This window comes from Ochotona princeps, chromosome 1 (genome assembly GCF_030435755.1).
Source record: "Ochotona princeps isolate mOchPri1 chromosome 1, mOchPri1.hap1, whole genome shotgun sequence".
NCBI lineage: Eukaryota > Metazoa > Chordata > Mammalia > Lagomorpha > Ochotonidae > Ochotona > Ochotona princeps.
Genome location: NC_080832.1, coordinates 119,156,855 through 119,178,945, shown reverse-complemented (window position 1 = coordinate 119,178,945; position 22,091 = coordinate 119,156,855). Strand labels below are relative to the sequence as shown.

Below are 22,091 nucleotides of genomic sequence, written 5' to 3'. Positions count from 1 at the left end.
TTCCCTGTAATCTACTTCTCCTGCTTCACCCTGTCTGAAGATTCTCCGTGTGTCTCTACCCTAAACCGCCATCTTGCCTCCTCCGATTTTGATATTGTCAAGTGTTCATCTTTCAACTCTTCTCTAGCTTTTCTATCCCTTACTGAAAGTGGGGACCGGTGCTGTGTCATAGCTGGCTAATCCTCCATTTGTTCACTTGTTGTTTTAAAGAAAACAAAGCTAGGAGTTGGGGCGATGGCTGAGCTGGCTAATCCTCTACCTCCAAGGACTGGCATCCCACACGAGTGCCAGTTTGTGTCCTAGCTGCTCCACTTCCCATCTGTCTTCCTGCTTCTGGCCTGGGAGAGCAGCAGAAGATGGCCCAAAACCTTGGCACCCTACTCTCATATGGGAGACTCAGAAGAAGCAACTGGCTCCCAGCTTTGAATTGGCTCAGCTCTGGCCATTTGGGGAATGAACCAGCAAATGGAGAAGCGCTCTCGCTCGCTTTCTCTCTCTCTCTCTCTCTCTCTCTCTCTCTCTCTCTCTCTCTCTCTCTCTGTGTGTGTGTGTGTGTAACTCTGCCTTGCAAATTAAAAACATAATAATAATTAATTAAATAAATCTTTCAAAAAGAAAGTGGGGGCCTGGTATGATGGCTCAGTGGCTACTAGCCTTGCACACGCCAGCATTGCATATGGGTGCTGGTTCGTGTTCTGGCTGCTCCACTTCCCCTCAAACTCCCTGCTTGTGGCCTGGGACAGCAGTAGGGGGTGACCCAAAGCCTTTGAGACCCTGCACCCATGTGGGAGATCCAAAAGACGCTCTAGGCTTCTGGCTTCATATTGGCTTAGCTCTGACCATTGTGGCTATTCAGGCAGTAAGCCAGCTGATGGAAGATCTTTCTCTATGTCTCTCCTTCTCTCTGAAAATCTGCTTTTCCAATAAAAAAATAAACAAAGCTTAACAAAATAATAAGAAATATAAAAAGGAAGTGAGATGCTGAAGTCTCCAAGTATTGTTGTTGACCTTTTTTCTTATTTTTTCCGTACTTCTCTCTCAGTATTGTTTTTGAATTCAACCCAATGCAACTCAGCTCTAGTTTGAATTTGACTCGAGCCAGCAGCGGATCATCTTGCTAGAAAGGTGATCAAGTAGATTGCTCTCACTTTTATTTTTTGGTGGCCCTCACTCTCCTCCATTAGTGACTCTTTCTCAGAAACACGGGGTCCCTGTCAGCCAGTTAAACACAATTAGTGTGGCTGCTTGCCTCAAGCCTCACGCATCAGGCTTGCTGAAGAGGCAGGAGTTGAAACTCCATACTTTTAGGTTCAGCTCTGGGAATGTTGGCCCTGTCCTTTCGCACAGTAAGCTCATTGTACAAGCTGGGGAGAAGGCCCTGGAATAATTTTGGATTTCTGGCCAGGACCACACTCTGATGTTTTTCAAAAGGTTCTTTGACTAGACATCAGACTCCAGCAGCATGTTAAGGTGTTGGGCTGGAAAAGGCATTCTGTTCTTCTTCCTTGGAAACCAATATCTCAGTGAGACTGGGCGCAGTTTGGAGTGTGACATTGGGCTTTGTACTCCATGCTACTAGGAATCCTCCTTTTACCCAAGACCCAGACAAGATCTCTGTCAGTTTCTGCATGCCTGCCTTCTGTAAATGCCCTCATTGCCTTACCACATGTCAATTCCTGGAACTCCCAATCCCACTAGCTAGTATTTCCCTGGGCATCTGATTGGATCTGGGCCAGAGCCTGGATAACCTTTTCACAGCCAGGCAACTTTTTCATCTAGAGTCCTCCTCATTAGACATAGATCCTCTTGTGATCTGGACTTAAGGAGACAGATCCTTCAGTATGTTCTCTGGTATTCCCTTTCCTTCCTTCTTAGATCTTTTGGGTCTAACAGACCTACTGTCTAGTCTTCCTATGTAGCCTGTACCTCAGAGTAAACTTAGTGAAGCTTCTTTATCCCTTCACCTGTATAGTCACCAAACTAAGCAGTAGCCAGGACTAGTATCCTCCCTTCAAACTCTAACTGAAAACATTTTGCTAAGGTTCTTGCCATGAAGGTTCATTGTTGAAAACAGAACTCAAGGTTAATGTACACAAATATTTCTCTTCACATAAGACAGCAAGTGAGGGCTATATATTTGACCAGACAGAGGCCCAGTTCTAGCATGGCACTGGTAAAGGAAGCAGGTCACTCTCTGCACATGCTGTAACAAATACATATTCTAGGTTCTTTTGACTCTCAGAGCTTAGAGAAACATGCCTCATCTTTCTTTGCAGCACTGTATGGCTTGGTTACAAGCCTGAGAGGGATGAGGCTTCTTATGTCCAGATTTTCTTTGTGTTCAACTATCCCTGATAGATAGATTGGGGCCATAGGAAAACACCATTCCTTCTTACGACATTTGAGTAGGACTTCAAATATAATCTCTCATATCTAGACTCTGTAGAATGACAAGGTGATTTTTAAACATTAGGGAAAAAGCTTCAGAAACTTGCAGTGGGAAATGATAGCAACCTGGACAACCCACTCTTACATAAAAAAGATTAGGAAGGGACCCCAAGAACAGAGCAAAAAGATACGAAGAAGGGTATGCTCCTGATGTCATCCCACTCCAACATCTCCAGGGATTTCCCAAGCGTTTTCTCTGCAAAAGAAGTAAACACTTTTCTAAGGATTATATGAGACACTCCCCCAACCCCTCACTGAGCTCCTATGTCTCCCGTGTGCATCTGGGCATGCCATCCATTACACAGGCTTCAGCAGCCAAGGATGCCCAGTTCTGATACTTGCATTCCACAGAACCTGTGATTTTCTCCAGAGTTGTGAGTTCAGCATTCCAGTTCAGGGGGGTCACCCACTCTGGCTCTTGCAAGCACCAGCAGGTGCTGGAGCCGAGCCCGGTCTGGCACACCCACCCCAGACCAGTCCACTCCCATCTACTCCATCTACTGCTCATACATAGGCTGGGATGGAGAGGGTAGTCTGTGCCTGGTAAGGGCCTTGCACCAGCTAGCACATGCGAAATCTGGGTCTGAGTATGGTGGGGGAACTAGGGAAACTCCCCTAGTAGCTCCTGCTGGTAAGCATGTGATTCAGACCTGGGTATTGGTCAGACCAGACAGTCAGCCTTACTACACCTGTTGGTGACTGTGTGGGTTGGTTTTGAAAGGGGGTAGACCAGGCAGGGCCAGGCCAACCTTAGCTCACTGGCAAATGCACTAGCCAGGCTGGACTGTGGGTTGTACTGGGCTAGGTTATCACACCTAATGGTTTGCATGAGTCAGGGATGGGAGCAGACTGGGGAAAGCCTGGCTATAGTACTCACCAGTGAGAGTTGAAACTGGAGAAAGGGCAGGTTGGTCCAGTCCTTAGCATCCAATGGCAAAGGTCAAGAGGGGGGATGAGCTATGCTGAGCTGGGTCAAAACAACCACTGGCCCACGTAAGATCTGGGTCTGGGAACAGGCCTAGTTGGGGAACAAAGGGGACATCCTGGCTAGGTTGTGATTCCCACTGGTGAGCATGAAGACCGGAATGGGGGCAGTGGTCTGGGCTGGGCATGGCTGCAGTGTTCCTCAGCATGGGTGTGGACTGGATGTGTGACATGCCAGACTGGGTTAGACTCCAGAACACACTGTTGCTCATGAGAGCCAGAGCAGATGTAGAGTCTGTTCTCCTACAGGCCACATTAGAGCTGTGTCAGGGCATGGACCAGGTGTGGCTGGGCTGTAATACCCAACAGTAAAAACTGGATTGAGTGTGGGCTAGTTGGGGAAGGCCACTGTTCCTTCCAGGACAGGAGGTGGACTAAGTCATCCTAGGCCAAGGACCTCCCAGTGTGCACAAGATCTACCACTGGGAGGAGACCCCATAGAGGAGCTTGGGGAACTCCTTTGTCAGGAGGCAGTCCCTGCAGGTGAGCACAAAAACCAAGGCAAGAGCAGCCCAGATCAGATCTGGTTACAGTAACCACCAGCATATCTGTGGCTCAGGTCTGGAAGTAGGCCAGGCTGGCCCAATTCATAACACCCACTGGCAGATCTTAGAACCATACGGGATGCAGGACGGGCTGGGTTGGAACCAGCCAGTTCACATTATAGCCGGGACTGAGAGCTGACTGCGTTGGGTTGGGCAGCAGCACCTGCCAGTACGAGCTGAAATAGAGGCAGACCAGGCAGGGCCAGATTACAATACATGCCGGTAAATGCTGAGGTGAGAAGGAACATGCCAGACTGTACCACAGCATCCACTAGAAGACTGGGGAGCAGGGGAGGGGCATGTGAGCCCTGTAGAGGAGTAGTGGGGACTCCCCTGTTGGGTCACTGCTCTTTCTTGTGAGTGTGAGAGCTGGGACTGGGGGCAGACCAGGTTGGGTAGGGCTGCAACACCTGTTGCCCTACATTTGAACTGGCAAGTGTTGGGACTGAGGGCAAATCTTGCAGAGCTAAATTGAAGAACCACTTGGAGAGTGCAAGATCTGCAGCAGGTAGTGGTCTAGTGGGGAGGCTATGGGCACCTCAAAGATGTGCTGCAACTTTCACTGGTGAGCATAGGGGGGGTGGGCCTGGCTGGACAGGTGGTGGCACCTGCCATCATGAGTGTGGGCTTGAGGGTGGAGTTGGTTGGATCGAGTTAGGCTTCAGTGTCCATTGATGTATACAAAATCTGAATGGGATGTAGGACAGACCGAACCAGTCTACTGCACATGCTGGCAGAAACAGGAATCAGAGCTGGGGACTGGTCCAGTGAGGGTTATTCGGAGTTGGTCTGACTGGGCTGCAGCTCATCCTGTGGTATATGAGGGCTGAGTATCTGAAGGGCAGGGCTGGTCTGGGCTGCAACACCCATTGGTTTGCAGAGGAAGGAGTGCAGAACAAATTGATCAACTATCCCAGTGGATCTTGACAGCAAATTTCTGAGTGAATGGAGACTCTGAGGTGAAATGTCAGCCAATTGACTTTGGAAAGAGTTTCTCATCCTTGGGGCAGCAATATTAGTAACCCCAAGACTATCAAAACCACTTGAGCACAGCCTTCGGAACATGCTCCACAATGGAGACCTTGGGATGATATTCAGTGGCTGATCCCATCACCATGTACTGAGGTCTTTGGGAGGCTGGGCGTGGTTTCTCTCCTGTATCCTCCCTCCCCCAGATACAGGAAGAAAAAAACAAAATGTGTAAACAATGGTCTAGCCCATTTTCCCCTGACCCTCGACTGTTTCCTTCCTGATCAATTTTGTAGAAACATCACCAAAATAAAATTTAAAAAAATTCTTTGGTGTGAGATCAGAAATGAGATTGCTCTTGTGTTTCTCCTTGAATTCCCTGCAACAAACAATCCTAAGGAACTCCCTTTAAAATTTCACATAGCGCTGGTCTCCTAGTGATGAAATCAGTTTCATATCTGCCTACTACAGCCAATATGTATGCACACACACAGCACACTTCACATCACACACACAGCACACAAACACAAGCCATAACATGATACACAGCATATATTACCACATTTCCTACACATCTCCCCACAATTTTACAGTTACATACATAAATGCATACATAAACATCTCATGACATATGCTTTGTGCATCTCAGAAAGTTACTCTTTCATTTGACACACACCGCTAGGCCTGAAACTTAGGATTCACCAGGAAACAATATTGATGAAAATCTCTGTCCGGGTGACTTTCATTTCCTTGGGGAAGCATTTCCCCCTTAGTGGAGCTCCTGTTCGTGTAGGCCTGCCTTTGCAGGCATAACCTTAAAGTCTCAGCTGTCCTCCTTGTGCCCTTCTAAGCGTTGTTGCCATCTGCATGAGCCAGCCCCTCGTTCATGCAACAGGAAACAGGTGCAGGGTGGGACAGCAGTCACAAGACAAAACTTTGCTTTTAGTTTTGCTACTGCTATTTATTAGTAGAGGCAATTTGTTTCCTTTTTGGTATATATTGGCCTCAGTCTCTGGATTCTTTGATACACAAATTTCAGCTGTTCCTGACTGGGTCCTGATCACATCCACAACGTTGGAAGTCATGTGTCTCAAGGAATCATTGTTTGATCAAGAGATCCAGGGGCTCATTCTTTCTCAATTCTGTGTGCACTGGTTGCCTCAGGAATAGGTGGTCTGGATGCTGTGTGTGGAGCCAGCTACCACAGCACATGCCAAGGTGCAAGAAATCACTAGGTGGCAAAGTGGCATACTCCATGAACCTTAGATGATGTGTGAGGTAGGAAGATAGAAATTAGCCTATCCATGTGTGAGGGGATGTGTGATGTGGGGTGGATAATGAAAACAAAGCACCTGACAAAAGGAAGGCTGCAGCTTCCAACAGCTTGAGCAACACATCCTGGTAGCAGCCTAGTACTTTATACTACCAAACCCTGCCCATATCCTGACAACTGGATGTGTGAGCCCAGTCTTCCCTGTAAGGAAATCACCCCAGGGGAATCCTATCTGCCAGGTGCCAGAAGGGCTACCCTGGGACACTAAAACCTTGGAAGAAATCTCTCCTATTTCCCACTCAGCAAACCTTTCATACAGGAGAAGCCAGGAATAAAACAACTGAGTGTAAAATAACACAAACTGCCATTTTTTCCTACTTAAATGTAAGGCTAGGAAGCTGATGCTTCATGGCTGGGCTGCTGGCTTCCCGTTTTCCCATGTCCTAAGGCACAGACTGCTTTGTTCCTGTGTCAACTTCTTCAGCACAGCAGAGGAACATGGTCCAGGGTAGATCTCATCTCACCATTTGTGGGCCCCTCGGCCTTCCTGGAGGAGACTGGGAAGGGATGCATTGGAATTGCTGGAGTGACAAACTGTGGCCCAGGACACCAGAGCTCTCACACGAAAGACAAATTTCCACGCAGACAAATCAGTGAGCAGAGTGGGATTTGCTAAAGTTAGAATGCTCCTGCCTCAGCAGTTAGGATGACCTAGGAGCAGGGAGGGGGTCCGAGAGAGGAAAGAAAATGGCTGAAGTGGAGTCTTTTTTTTTTTTTTTTAAAGATTGATTTTATTTCTATTGCAAAGTCAAATATACAAAGAGAAGAACAGACAGACAGGAAGATCTTCCATCCAATGATCCGCTCCCCAAGTGACCACAATGGCCGGAACTGCATGGGTCTGAAGCCAGGAGCCTGGACTCCTACGTAGGTGCAGGGTCCAAAGATTTGGGGCACCCTCGACTTGCCTTCCCAGGCTACAAGCAGGGAGGTGGATAGGAAGCAGGGCTGCCAGGATTAGAACCAACCCCCATATGGGATCCCGGCGCATGCAAGGTGAGGACTTTAGCTGCTGAGCTACTGTGCCGGGCCCTCAAGTACAGTCGTTTAAAGCACAATTGCAATAAACAGAATAACAGCTAACCATCAAGAAGACAGTGTAAAACCCACTAGAAAGCTGGCTTAATCTGTGGGTAACTTTTTTTCTACTCTCATGAGAAAGCTTGAAACTCAGAAGGGTGCTGCGGCACGTAGATCTTCCTAAAAGCATCTTGCGGCAGAAACAAGCTTCTCTTACGCTTACGGAGTCCACTTTGCTCCATCCAACCCTAATCCCTGCCCAAAAAGTGCAGCCCAGACAACTCTGCAAAGCAGCAAAGTTTACTGAGGAGGTAGGTGAACAGACCGGCTGGGGTTGGCATTTCTTTCCTTCAGAGTGACCCCGGGGTGAGGGTTACATGGGTTTCTATTAGAAAAAGTGAGTTATGCAGCCACAGGAGGCAGCCATGAGAGCAAGGGCCACCGGCAGGGCCTGGTGCACCTTGTGCTTTGGGCCACGAAGCAGGAAGCTGGCAAAGCGTTTTATACAGAAGCATAAAGAGCAGGTTAGCAAACTTATGTAGGCCTAAACCGAAGTGACTCCATTTTGTAACTGGATTCCATGCCTTTTCTCATTTCTCTCCCTGACTCTACCTATTAGCCTGTCACAATTTCACCATACTAGTTTCCTCTTTCTTATAACCCTTTGATAGGGTCCAGTGCAGTAGCCGAGTGGCTAAAGTTCTCGCCTTGCAATGCCAGGATCCCATATGGACACCGGTATATATCCTCACTGCTCCGTTTCCTATCCAGCTTCCTACTTGTGGCCTGAGAACGTAGAAGAGGATAGCCCAAAAGCCTTGGAACCCGGAGGAAGTTTTGGATCCTGGCTTTGGATTAGCTCAGCTCTAGCTGCTGTGACAACTTGGGGAGTGAACCAGAGGATGAAAGATCTTTCTCTGTTTCTTCTTCTCACTGTAAATCTGCCTTTCCAATAAAAATAAATAAATCTTTAACCCCAATATAATCCTGGAAGTACCTTTGAGGCTTTGAAATCTGCCACACTATCACCTGCCGAAGGAATAATGTTCTTTTCACCCTAAAAGTGTGTCCTCATTGTTTCAGTTGGCACCAGGCACGGGGACGGGATTTTCTGTAATAGTCCTAGGCATGGGGCTCCCCACGGGATGCACTTCCGGTTGGAAGCCGGAAGACTGTCTCACTCAATCCTGGGGTCTGACTCTGGCTACTGAGACCCATCTGTGCAGCAGAGTTCTGGCACCGTGACTAGGTCCTCATCCCATAGCAGATTTCTCTCTGTGTGTCTGCCCCCCCCTTTTTTTTTCTATTGGAAAGGCAGATTTACAGAGAGAAGGAGAGACAGATCCTCATCCGCTGGTTTACTCTCCAAGCGGCTGCAACTATTGGAGCTGAGTTGAGCTGAAGCCAGGAGCCTCCTCCACTCCCACAAACGTGCAGGGTCCCAGGGCCCTGGGCTGTCCTCCACTGTCCTCCCAGGCCACACACAGGGAGCTGGATGGGAAGTGGAGAAGCTAGGACACGAACCGACACGCACATGGGATCCCGGCACATGCAAGGAGAGGACCTCAGCCACTAGGCTACTGTTGGGCCCTGTCCCCGTGTTTTATATAAAGAAATTGTGAGCCCTGCAGTGAGCGGGCAAAGGAAGAGCAGCACAGGGCCAGGGCGGAGGTGCCCAGATGAATGTTGTAAGCTCTGCTGTTCCCACCAGTTCTTCCGCCCAACCCTGACAGCAGTTAGAAATAGCAGGAAGGGCTCATGGATTCTAAGGGGAGGAGGGTGGCAGGAGCAGTCAGTCCTCCGCTCTGAGTGTGTGATCCGGGCTGACCGTCCACAGTCGGTGGTGCTCTGTGCCGGGTCATACGACAGTTCCGTGGGTTGTTCATCGGTCCCCTTCTTTTGGTGGCCGTAAACGACGGCTGTCCTTCCAGCGTTCTCCCCTCCTCCCAGAAGCAACCGAGGGCAAGGAGATAGGCGCCGGACTGCTGCCCTGCTCCCGCAGTCTTGCAGGCCCCGCCTCCGCCGCCTCCTAAGGTAGTTTCACTTCGGCGTTTTCCCGCTTCACCACTTCCCATCCGGGGCCCCGGGGAGCGGCGGCGGCCAGACGGCGGCGGCCGGGCACGTGGCGCCGTCGGCGCGGGGCGGCTGAGGGGAGGTGGCCGCCGAGGGCCGGCGGGTGAGAGGGGACCCCGGCCTGCACCTGCGGGGGCGCGGGGCGGGGCGGAGGGAGCGGGCGTTCCTCATGCCGCGCCCTTTCTCGCCCTCCTCAGCTTTCGGTTTCTTCGGAAGCCCTCGCTTCGGACGGGCTGGGATTTTCGGTGAGTGAGGCGGCGGGATGGCTACCTCCCCCCCTGCCGTAGGCGTTACCAAGAGGGAGGATCTCCTCCCTCTCCTGAGCCCGGGGCCCTCTGCCAGAAAGGGCCCTTCGGGTGACATTCTCCGGGAAGGCACCGGTCCTCAGAAGGAAGTCCGGGTGCCCGCCCTCTTGTTTGTTTGTTTGTTTGTTTGTTAGAGGAAAGCAGCCCCTCGGGTGGTGATGGTAGTTGAATTCTTGGGCTTCGTTCCAGGCCCTGTGGCCTCTTGGTCCTCACTCCCTCCTGCCTGTGTTCCCCTAAGGCATCTGGCCATGGACACACTCCCCCGGGGCCTTAGGGGAAAGCAGCTGTGTGGGCCCCCCACCCCCGGGCGTGCCTCCTGGACTCCTGGGCCTGTGGGGTCCCCGTGGACCTCGGCGTCCTGCCGCCTGACCGGCCTCCCTGCCTCCTCCCTGGCATCACGGGCTCTTAGCTTCACTCGTTCCCATCACCCTCAATTTCTGGGAGACAGCCTGGAGAGACACTGACCCCACACCCTCCCCAGCCCTCCTCCCTTCAGGTTCTTTTTGGTTCCTGGGCTTTCCTTGGTTGCTTTCCTCTTGCTTGAATGGCTCTCAGCTGCGACTATTTCTTACGGTGCCAAGGCTGGGATGGAGTCAAAGTGATTGTTCTAGTAGAATTTGTTCTAGACATCCAAGATACTTATTGTTGCTGCCTGCTATGAGGAAGTCATCCCGGAGCTAACTGTTCCAGACGCTCCTTATTTTGGTCTGTGTCTCCCTTTCACTCTGAGGTCTCTGTTGCAGTGGTTTCTAGGAAGAGGCCTGTCTTGTCTTTCTCAGCACTTGGCCCCAGAGAACTTTCTTGATAATGTTCTGTACTGGACTTAGGCTGTCTTGTAGCTGCTGGCTGAGACACTGAATTTGAAACCTTGTTTAATTTTCATTCAGTTACTATTATTATTATTTTGATTTACGGGTCTGGTGCAGTAGCCTAGAGACTAAAGTCCTTGCCTTGAATGCACCAAAATCCCATACGGATCCTAATTCTTGTCCCAGCTGCTGCACTTGCATAGAGCTCCCTGCTTGTGACCTGGGAAAGCAGTCGAGAATGGCCCAAAGCCTTAAGACACCCTGTACCCGTGTGGGAGACCTGAAGAAGCTCCTGCCTCCTGGCTTGGGATCAGCTCACTCTGGCTGTTTTCGTGGTCACTTGGGAAGTGAACCAGTGGATGGAAGATCTGTCTCTGTCTCTCCTTGTTTCTCTATAAAATATACCTGCCAAATAATTTGCTTATTTTTATTGAAATAATATTCAAATCATTTATTTTATTGAAGTATTCAAATAATTTATTTGTATTGAAATAATTTTGAAATAACTCATTTATTTTTATTGAAAGACGTAGGGTCCCATCCAGTTAAGTATCAATAATGGCATAATAGTTAAATATAGCTATTAAGCACTCTAAATTCCAGTACATTTGTGTAGCATCATTATATTTCCTGTCCCTCCTTTCCAGCCTTAGGACCCACTGCATCCTCCTGTTTTCAGCTTTTAATGAGGAAAAGCTAAGCTACAGGTGGATGACCAAATGAGATCCCAGAAAAGAGAATTTGTTTCTGTCTGACTTCATGTAAAAAAAAAAAAGTCTAGTCAGTACCCCAGAAACCTGCTTAATCACATTTCACAATACCTTCCTCCCTTTTTTTTTTTTTTTTTTGCCTTTAAAAAGCCCTGTAGTTGACTTGCAGAAGCAGAAAGGACCATTTGTGGAGCCACAGAGTTCATCTTATTTTCCAAGCAGCCACTCTAATAATATGTTGTACCATCCCCATGCATTGGCTTTTGCCGCCAGTGTATCCAACAGACCCAACTTAATTTCATTCCATAACATTGCCTCTTTCTAGAGAGAAGTTTTTGAGAGTCAAGGAGACCATGAGCGGCTAGCTCCTTCCAGAGAGAGGCTTAGGTGAGGTGTATTCCCATCATGATAGAAAATTCAGTCTGTATTTTCTTCATCTCCAGCTCCAGTATTGAAGCTTTTTAGGAGGAGCCATGGCCTCAGCCCCCAGCACCAAGAGGATGAGGGAGGAAGCCACCTGCTCCATCTGCCTGAACCTAATGATGGATCCAATGAGTGTCACCTGTGGACACAGCTACTGCTGCAGATGCATCACAGATTTCCTTAATAACCTGAGGCAGCTCCAACATCTGCAGAAGGTATTCCCTTGCCCCCAGTGTCGAGCCCTGTGTTCCATGGAAAGTCTCCGGCCCAACAAGCAGCTGGGAAACCTCATTGAAGCCATCAAGGAGATGGAACAGGGGATATCATGTGGTGAGCACGGGGAGCAGCTGCAGCTGTTCTGTGAGGACGATGGCCAGCTTATCTGCTGGCGCTGTGAGCGGACATCATATCACCAAGGGCACACCACAGCCTTGGTGGAGGACGTGTGCCATGGCTACAGGGTGAGTCTGGGGGCCGGGTACCCATGCTATTACTCCACAGCTCCTGAGAATGTTCAGCTTCCTTCCTGATCGATGGCCTTGAAATCCAGCTTCCGACAGGCCATCTTTTGGAAACTAGTTTACGGTAGGGGCTTGCAGAGTCCAGTCCTGCCTTTGAGTATCATGGTCAGACCCCTGCCTCCCTTTTTTTTTCTTCTAAGATTTATTTATTTTTATTGGAAAAGTAAATTTACAAAGAGAAGGAGAGACAAAGATCTTTGGTCTGCTGGTTCACTCCTTAAAGTGGCCACAATTACCGGAGCTGAGCTGAGCTGTTTCGAAGCCAGGAGCTTCCTCCAGTCCTCCCATGCAGGTTCAGTGTCCCAAGGCTTTGGTCCATCCTCTGCTGCTTTCCCAGGCCACAAGCAGGGAGCTGGATGGGAAGTGGAGCAGCTGGACACGAACTGGCGCCCATATGGGATCCTGGTGCTTCCAAGGTGAGGATTCAGCCGCTAAGCCATTATGCTGGGCCCTGTCCTGAGGCATACTTGTTATAGTGAACTTGGTACTCTAGAACATGTGTCCTCAGACCCTGCATATTGTCTTGCCTCATAATGTGCATGTAATTTGATAATGCCCAGCATGCAAGATATTTTTGGTAAGTACTCAAAAAAAAAAAAAAGAGAGAGAGAGAGAGAGAGAAAGAGCCCACCTCCTCATGTCAGGCAGTCTGGTAGTAAAAACCAACCAGCCAAAGAGCCTGCCTTACTGTCCAGAGCTCTCCCCGGGTTTTATGATTGGGACAGGTGTTAGGGAGTGATTCATCCCAAAAAGTAGCTCTTGAAGGACATGTGAAACTAGCCTACAGGCCACCTCTGCTAGCAGAGGCATAACCCGAGGAGGCTTCTTCACTTGTCAGGGTGTGTGCAGGGGAACTTATAGGTGATCACATGAAAAATAAGGTTGAGCCCAAGACCTTAGTGTCAGCTTCCAGCCTAAATCCTCACCCAGGGTGGTATCTCCCACTTGGGGATTTTTGTTGGGGAATGAAAGTCAGGAATGCGGAAAAGATTATGTTAGCACCATTAAAATAGAAGTGTTACGAGTGAATAAGTGAAAAAAAATTTAAGATTTATTTATTTTTATTGGAAAGTCAGATATACAGAGAGGAAAATCTTCCATCTGATAATTCATTCCCCAGATGATCACAATGGCCGGTGTTAAGCCAATCTGAAGCCAGGAGCCAGGAGCTTCTTCCAGATCTCCCACATGGGTGCAGGTTCCCAAGGCTTTGGGGCTTCCTTGACTGCTTTCCCAGGCTGCAAGTAGGGAGCTGGATGGGAAGCGGGCTGCCAGGATTAGAACCAGCGCCCTATGGGATCCTGGCGCATTCCAGGTGAAGACATTAACTGCTAGGTCACCATGCTCGACCGAAGAAGTGAAATTAAACCTCATATTACCCTAGAAGAGGACAGTTTCAGACGAGATTCCAGAAGAGTCAGACTTGGAAATGGCAGGCCGGGGAGGGAGATGTGGAGGGAGAGGTCTGTGGTAACATCTTGCTGCCTCAAGAGTGTGCAAGGGAGGACCTTTAGGTATGGTAGAGTGAATGACACCAGGAAGACAGTGTAAGAAGTTATCATAGCTCCCCCTCCTCCATGAACTATTTCTAATAACTTTACCTGGCATCTTGTTCTGCAACATGCAAATGATGTTAAAATTGTACTGCGTGTACATCCTTCAGCATAAGAACTTGATAAATACCTTGCTGTTCTACACATCTTGGAGGGAGGGTCTCCATTAGTTGCCTAAAGCAGGGCTGAATGGAACAACGTTTACCCTTTGTTTTCATTCAGGAAAAGATCCAGAAAGCTGTGGCACAGTTAAAGAAACTCGAAGAGGAGTGTATGGATCAGAAGAAATTCATGACCATGCAAATAACTAAATGGAAGGTAAATATGAGTTCCTTGATAATCAAGCTATTTTCTATTCTAGAGTAGAGGTGTAAGAGGTTATCGGGGCAAAGGGCAATAATGGTCTGTATCCATTAAACCTGACCAAATAAATGAAACCCCATGAAATCATAGCCTAAATACCCACATCCCTGGGAATTTCTCACCAGTCCTTTCAGTCTTTTAGTGGTAATTGGAATTCCTGATTCTTCAATCAGGAAAAGCAGAATTAGTGTGTCTGTTTCCCTAGAGTCGGCCTTAACTGAGTTTGGATTTTAAATACTTGAAGCTGCCTTCCTGGTTTGCAGACCTTAGCCTTACTGTTTGGCATGTTTTTTTTTTTTTTAATTTAATTTTTTTTTAAAGATTTATTATTATTGGAAAGCCGGATATACAGAGAGGAGGAGAGACAGAGAGGAAGATCTTGCATCTGATGTTTCAATCCCCAAGTGAGCCGCAACGGGCCGGTGCTGTGCTGATCCGAAGCCGGGAACCAGGAACCTCTTCCAGGTCTCCCACGCGGGTGCAGGGTCCCAAAGCCTTGGGCCGTCCTCCACTGCTTTCCCAGGCCACAAGCAGGGAGCTGGAGGGGAAGTGGAGCTGCCGGGATCAGAACCGGCGGCCATATGGGATCCCGGGGCTTTCAAGGCGAGGACTTTAGCCACTAGGCCACGCCGCCGGGCCCAACTGTTTGGCATGTTTACCACAGTTCAAGGTCTCAGCCCCGCAGGTTCAGAAGCCCCCAGAAAACAGGCTTACTCTGGATTAAGTTCATATCAGGCTCAGGAGGCTGAGAAAGGAAATGCTTGATTTATAAAGAGCATGATAAATGTTTCTAGAACCTATACACTTTCAACTGCAAACTAAGGGGTCTCTCAGACTTTTTTCAGCGCTGGCCAGCCCCTACATTCTTGGAGACATATTCCTTTATGGAACTTTGTAGAAGACACTAGCTAGGAGTTATATCCTATAGGCCAGTGAGACATTTTGTCAGTTTAAAGGTTTCCCCAAGCTCTACCCTAATCTTTTAGGCATGGCTGTTGAACTTGAGTCCCAGAGGACACTCTTCTTCCTTCCTTCCTGGGATCTCTGGTAGTGGTGAGACTATGATTATGATTAACCTACACTGAAGCCCCATTAACACAAGGGTAAACACTGCACCTGCCTCCTATATAAAAGTTTCACTTGATCTTGAATCAGTGATCCTTCTAATGCACTGTCAAGTCATTGAAACTGTCAAGTCATATAGGAACCTAGAAAGTTCTAATGGAAATTGCAATTCTGTATATTCTCAACTGAAAACAAAAGCTTTTAAGATGTATCATTTAGTTTCTGTGGGTTATAACCACAACCCTAGATTATTTTAACCATAGTAAAACCTTTAGTCATATAAATAAAACCTTGTAATCATAATAAAAGCTGCCACACCCAGCCCACCCCCTGCCAGGTCTCTTGGACTCTGCCAGACTGCTTGTCATCAGATCCAATCTTAATGGAGCTGGCTTGCAGACTCTTGTTGGTGCATTCCCATAGGCTCAAAGATACTTTTTTATATCTCAAGACCTTTATCCATGTAACTGATAATGTATTTGAACTTGGTCCTGGTTCTATAGTTACATTATCCACAACCTCTTGTCCCAACCCTCTTCTGCACCTTAGTGGAAGAAGGAAATTCTAGTGAATCCAGGTAACCTCACAACATCTGGGCCTACTGCTAGCCGCATCTCTGGACCAGGAAGCTAGGAACATTCTTGCAGTATGAATGACAGGGAGAATAGTACTATCCTTATTGATCATACTTTTTCAATACTTTGTTGTTGCTAAGATTAGGGGATTTTTGTTTGTTTTTTAACACGGATTTACTGATTTTAAAAATAGACTTACAGAGAGTGAAAGACAGAGGGATGTTCCATTGTCTGGTTCACTCTCCAAATGATGGCAATAGCTGGGGCTGGGCCGGGCTGAAACCAGGAACCTGGAACTCCATCTAGGTTTACCACATGGGTCCAGGGTCCCAGGTGCTGGAGTCATCTTTTGTTGACTTCCAGATGCATTAGCAGGGAGTTGGATTGAAAGCGGAGAAGTCAGAACTTGAACCAGGTGCCCACATAGGATGCTAGCTGGAGTGGAAGTAGAGCAGCAGGAACTGCAACGCGTACTCTAGGCAGCAGCAGCATAACCTACCGAACTGAAACACCAGCCCCTTGTTTTCAGCTGTTTTTATGGGAAGATAGACATACCATATTACTGTTCAGTGGTGTTAAATACTTTTATGTGGTGAAGCAGTACCCATTTCTACCATGTTTTCATTTTCCAAACTGCACCTTTGTATCCATTAATCGCTAACTCAGTCTCTCTTTCTCCCAGCATTTGATAACCACAATCGGGTGGTGAATCGAATTGTTTGAAACACCTCATGAGTGGTCCTCAAAAAGTTCATGAGAAGTGTGCATTGTGACAAAGTTACATATGGATTTCAAAAATGTTTTGTACCAAAGTAGTTCTATTTTCCATGAACTTTTTGAAGTCCCTGTCTGTAAATGAAATCTTAGGACATTTGTCTTTTTTTTCCCTAATACATTTCATATAGCAGAACACCTCCAAGACTCATCCATATTGTAATATGCATGAGATATTCATTCCTTTTATTTTAACAGCTGAATAGTATTCCATTGTGTCTGCAAACCACATTTTGTTTGTTGCATTGTTTAAGGATAGATATTTGACCTTTTCCAGCTTTTGGCTGCATGCTTTCTACTTGCCTTCCTTCCTCTCTCCCCTTCTTTCATTCCGTCCTCCCCTTCTAAAGCAGAGTGATAGAGAGGGAGAGAGAAAGATCTTCCTTTCACTGGTTCACTCCCCAGATGCCTGTACCAGTTAGGGTTGGGTCAAACTAAAATCAAGGACCAGGTCTCCCTGTGTAGGTGACAGGGGCCTCCTAGTTGGATCTCAGCACCCTGGTGTATTTGGGATGTCAACACCACAAGCAACGACTTAATCTGTGATACTTTCTTAATTCCAGGAGAAGATAGAGACTCGAAGACAGAAGATCCGGTGTGATTTCGAGGCTCTCCAGATGTTTCTTCAAAAAGAGCAGACATCTTACCTCTGGAGGCTGGAGAAAGAGGAAAAGCAGCTTTTGAGGAAGCTGCGGGATGGGGAAGCCAGTCTGGAGAAGCAGAGCCAGGAACTCAGGAACCACATCCAGGGGCTGGAGGAAAGATGTCAGGGTCCACCCCAGACACTGCTGAAGGTGAGGCTGTGGCCTGGTGCAGTGGAGAAGCTGGGGCCCTGACAGGGAACCTGCCAACAGTCGGCGGTGGCACTCTCAGTGAGGGTGTGTGTCAGTTTTGTCAGGCTGGCTTCGCTTGTTTTTTATTTTTAAGGATTTTGTTTTACTTCAAAGTCAGAATTACAGAGAGAGAGATTTCCCATCTGTTGGTTCACTCCCCAAATGGTCACTATGGCCAGAGCTGGAACAGTCAGAGCTGGGAACCAGGAGCTACTTCTGCTTCTCCCAGATGGGTGCAGAGGTCTGAGGACCTGAGTCATTCTCCACTGCTTTCCCAGGCCACTAACAGGGAACTGGATAAAAAATGGAGCAGCCTGGATACAAACTGGCATCTCTATGGGATTCTGGTATCACAGGTGGAGAGTAGTTTGCTGTGCCACTGCACTAGTCCCCAGGGCTCGTTCACTTACAGGGCCCCTTCAAGTTTGTTAGAAAACTGTCCCTCCTCTGAGTACAAAGAGTGGCCAGGCAGACCACAGGGTAACTTTTGCCACCATTGGTTCCTTGATCCATGTGCACAGAATCTGGTTGTCCAGATTCTCTCACAGAATACTATAGGAGACCAAGTAACAACCAAATGAGCAATCATCTTTTGTGGGATTCACTCGTGGAGCTCCTGCTCCAGAGGTGGGCTGGGGCCTTCTGACAGCACGCAGGGGCTGCCCAGTTAAGGGAAAAAAGCAGAGCCCTTAGTTCTCTTCCCACCAACGGGTGGTTCCACTCTAAGTTTGAGAGCACAGCATGACTGCTGCACTCTCATGACTTCACCATGGAAGACACTTGATGAGTGAGGTTCAAGGGGCTCACTGTGAAGGAAATTAGGAGACTGAGAGAACACATTGTCAGGGGGAGCCGGGGCAAAGCTTCGAGCCCTTTCCCACAAGCAGCCCACATGCTGAAGCCACTGTAGACACCACTGCCTGCAACAGGTTCAAGTCCGGATAGCAGATGGGAGGGGAGCAGGAAGCATTCTGCCACACTGAATGTCCCAGAGGCTAGGTCAGGAATCGTTCTGCTGGAATGTCTGACTGCATCGCAAGCTGCAGTGCTCTGCAACTTTAGAAAGAGCGTAACATGGAGAACAGTGCCACATGCCAAGCCCTAAGCCCCATCGATGGTAACGCACTCCCGTTCTTTTCTTGTTTCTTTATAGGATGTGAAAGATACTCTGGACAAGTAAGTCCCTTATGATGGAGGGAGAGGTGCGTTAAGGATGGGTGGAGCTAAAGCGCACGCATCACTCCAGCTCTCTCTGGCCCCTGCTTCATCTAGGAGCTGGGCTGTGAAGCTGGAAGCACCAGAGACCTTCGTTTTGGAGGTCCTTACTACGTGCAATGTTTCTGAGCTTTACTTTGATGTGAAGAAAATGTTAAAGAGCAATCAAGGTATGTGTCCACAGCTTTCCTCAGTGCTGGGGTGGAAGGGACCTGACAGGCCTGTAGAGGCCTGTATCCTCTGTGCTGTGCAGGCATTGCAGCCGCAGGCTTAGTGCAACTGTGCTGCTTTCCCTTGACTGTGTGCTCGGTGCTTCACGTGAGTGTCGCATACGAGCTCTCTGCTAAAAATCATTAGCCGGGCATCAACTTTGAAGAGCTACAGAACAGTTCAAAGAAGGTTTGGGGTTTTAGTGTTTTTTGTTTGTTTGTTTGTTTTTTTGCAGTCAGTGTGACTCTGGATCCAGCTACAGCTCATCGTGAACTGACTCTGTCTGAAGACCGGAGACAAGTGACCCGTGGATGGCCCCAGGAGAATATCGAGCCCTCTCCCAGGAGATTTAGTACCTTACCCTGTGTCCTGGGCTACGAGGGCTTCAGCTCTGGAAAGCACTTCTTTGAAGTGGATGTCGGAGAAGGAACAGGGTGGGATTTGGGAGTCTGTGTGGAAAGTGTGCCGAGGGGTTCTGGCATAAAGCAGAAGCCTCAGTGTGGATTCTGGGCCATCAGGTTGTGCAGAAGGAGAGGCTATATTGCACTTACCTATCCCCCAACCCCTCTTTTTCTGAATCCTCAGCCCTTGGTGGTGGGAGTTTTTCTGGATTGTGAGGCCGGCCTTGTATCTTTTTACAATATGACTACAGGTGTGCACATCTTCACCTTCCCCAAGACCTCCTTCTCTGATACTGTCCGACCCTATTTCCAGGTGTATCACTGTTCTCCTTTGTTCCTGCCTCCCCCAGGTGAATAGGAAAATGAGCAGGGAGTATAATTTAGATACCGTAAGGGCAGAAATCTGACCTCTTACCTTGCACAATGATGGGCTTTTAGTGGATACTTAATAAGCCTGCTCTGGATTAACGGATATTTAGACTATTAAGATGCCACAAAAGATCAGCCCACACTGAGGGAAAGCAAGATAACAGTGACAATCATAGGCTGCCTGCCCCATCCAGCCCTCTTCCATGGGCCCAGGGCTTTGGCTTCGCAAGGGTCCTTGAGCAGGGTGCCCCCAAAGTTAGGAAACCTTCCAGGTTATTTGGTACCATTGTAGTTTGTAAGGATGGGGAAAGGAAAACTAGAGGAAGCTATGGTTGTCTCGCCCAGTGCATAAAAGAGCAGGGAAATGAAAAAAAAAAAAAGGCAGCAGTTGTCCCAAGCATGCACAGGTGCAATAATCCTCTGAGCTGCAGTCCTGAAGGCTGCCAGATCCCAGGAGCTTCCCTGGGAAAGATTCAATATATAAGAAGTTAAAATTGCCAAAGAGAGAAGGAGGTTGATATTTGCCACACTGTGCTAGAGCCAGCTATCTTGAAGTACTTCTTTCTCAGTAAGTAGTTGTTGCTGGAATGATTGTGGGCAGTGTTAACAATGGTTTGGATATGATGTAAATAGACCTTAACTATTTAAAAGTCTCTTCTAACAAGTACATTTTAATAAAATCAAATTATTGTACCTGGGTATCCTAAGGACAAGCCCGTAGTCAAGTGAGCCGAAGCATAAGCAGTGTTAATGATGACGAAAACTACAGCACATAGTTCTAATTCAGAATTGATACCAAAGCTGATAGTTACCGGTCTTAGTATCCTCTGTCATCTGTTTAAGTTAAAAGAAATGAGGTGGTTTCTAGCTGTCAGACATGCTTCAGTCTCTACCTCTATCCAAATGGACAACACAGGAGAAGCCAAATGACCACCCAAATACCCCATCTGAGACAAAATAATAGCATATAAATTAGTCAAGCTGCCACCTTCCACCCCACCTACCACTGACCCTCTGCCCTACCACACACATACCAGGAAGGGCAGGAGAAAACACTTGAGACTTGTACCTGGAGACAGTATCAGGGAAATCCACTTAACTGTCCTTTCTCTATCTTTAGTTTTCCTCTGTGTTGGCCTCTGCAGAAACCTGGTCCTTCCTAAGTTTGCTGCTACTTTCGTACTTTGTTAAGACGTGAGCAAAGCCAGGAGTTCCGACCACTCCATTTTGTCATTCTCTGAGTGCTCCCGTTACTACATTTGTGATGCTCATATTAATAAACTTCAGTTTGTTTTTCTGCCTTTTGTTACTCTAGTTTACAGGGTTCCAAATGAACAACTTAAAATGGGTAGATACAAAGATTTTTCTTGTGGCCCTAGTCTTACTTGATTTGTCCTCACAATCTGAGAGTGCTGGCTCACTTCTGGGACCTATAATTGATTGGGTCACTGAGGAACCCCCCGTTTGGTCCAGTCTGGGTGTCACTAAACTAACCTCAGATGTGCTGAGTTCCTATCTGTTCCAAGTGTGGTCTTCCTCAGAAAGAGAAGGTTGCCCTAACACTGCCACTGCTAGGAGTAATTGTTCAGACAAAATACTTTATCCTGAATAGTCAGATGGTTGAGCAAGCAAGAGAGCAAAGGGGCGTGGCCTGATGACTCTGACTAAATTCTCACCTTGCATGTGCCAGAATCCCATGAGTGTTGGTACGTGTCCCAGCTCTCTACTTCCCATCCAGCTCCCTGCTTGTGGCCTGGGAAAGCAGTAGAGGATGGCCCAAAGCTTGGGACTTTGCACAGCTCCAGCCATTGCAGTCACTTGAGGAGTGAACCAGTAGATGAAAGATCCTTTTTTGTAAGTCTGCCTTTCCAATAAAAATGTTCAAAAAAAAAAAAAAAAAAGCAACATGCAACCAAAAAATTCTTTTAAACGTGAGTAAACTTCTAAAACTGTAAAGGGAAGATGTAGTAAAGATTAACACGGAGATTGATTGGAATGCAAACAAATTGCAGGAAGAAAAATAAGTTCTGCAGGTACTTAGGGGAAAATACTGTTAATTAGAGGAACTATTGGCTACTGAAGTCTAAAAATGAAGGGACTTTAAGAAGAAGATAAAATCATGAAAGAGAAACTAAAAATAATGAATCAGAGAATTACATGCAAAGGCATTTGAAAATTTTGATTAAAAGATATTTTAAAAAGGAACAAATGCCTTAACTGACCCGAGGAGGGAAAGGAAATTTAAGCTGATTATATGTATAAATGAGATTCAAAAGTTACAGAGCTCTAATTAAATAAGTAGAGAAAGAAACTAAGGACAAGATGGCTTTATGGATAATTTTTTTTTTGAAAGAAATAGCAATTTATTGTACTTTTGAAGGTTAGGCTAAGGTCTTTTTGAGTAGAAAGCGCAGCACACTCAGAGGCTGGTTTCTTTTTCATGTTAACCATGTCTAGATAGGGAAGTCCAGGCAATCCAGAAAGTCAATGGCCTGTGTGGCAAATCTACAAAACCATATTTCCTTCCAGCAACATCTTTACCATGCTGGGGATGCAAAGGAGCTATTAAAGCTCTAACCTTCACATCCATTTC

At 47.5% G+C, this 22,091-nt stretch overlaps 1 protein-coding gene and 1 pseudogene across 1 annotated transcript; one reads left to right on the top strand and one right to left on the bottom strand.

Annotated features, from left to right (window-relative positions):
- Positions 1–8,768: 8,768 nt before the first annotated feature.
- Positions 8,769–22,091, bottom strand: part of LOC101529743 (histone H2B 1/2-like) — a 45,989-nt pseudogene continuing 32,666 nt past the window's right edge.
- Positions 9,487–20,590, top strand: TRIM38 (tripartite motif containing 38). Its single transcript, XM_004598397.4, has 7 exons — positions 9,487–9,617; positions 11,640–12,080; positions 13,916–14,011; positions 17,034–17,264; positions 18,457–18,479; positions 18,576–18,688; positions 18,964–20,590. Exons 2-7 carry the CDS (start codon positions 11,670–11,672, stop codon positions 19,485–19,487), a joined length of 1,398 nt encoding a protein of 465 aa, XP_004598454.1. The 5' UTR covers positions 9,487–9,617; positions 11,640–11,669; the 3' UTR covers positions 19,488–20,590.

What these genes read in the sequence shown, in the direction of transcription:
- TRIM38 (XM_004598397.4), top strand. Translation starts at nt 11,670, where the DNA reads ATGGCCTCAGCCCCCAGCACCAAGAGGATGAGGGAGGAAGCCACCTGC. An exon ending in GTGAAAGATACTCTGGACAA is followed by an intron (nt 18,480 to 18,575) that starts GTAAGTCCCTTA and finishes TGCTTCATCTAG; the next exon opens with GAGCTGGGCTGTGAAGCTGG. An exon ending in AATGTTAAAGAGCAATCAAG is followed by an intron (nt 18,689 to 18,963) that starts GTATGTGTCCAC and finishes GTTTTTTTGCAG; the next exon opens with TCAGTGTGACTCTGGATCCA.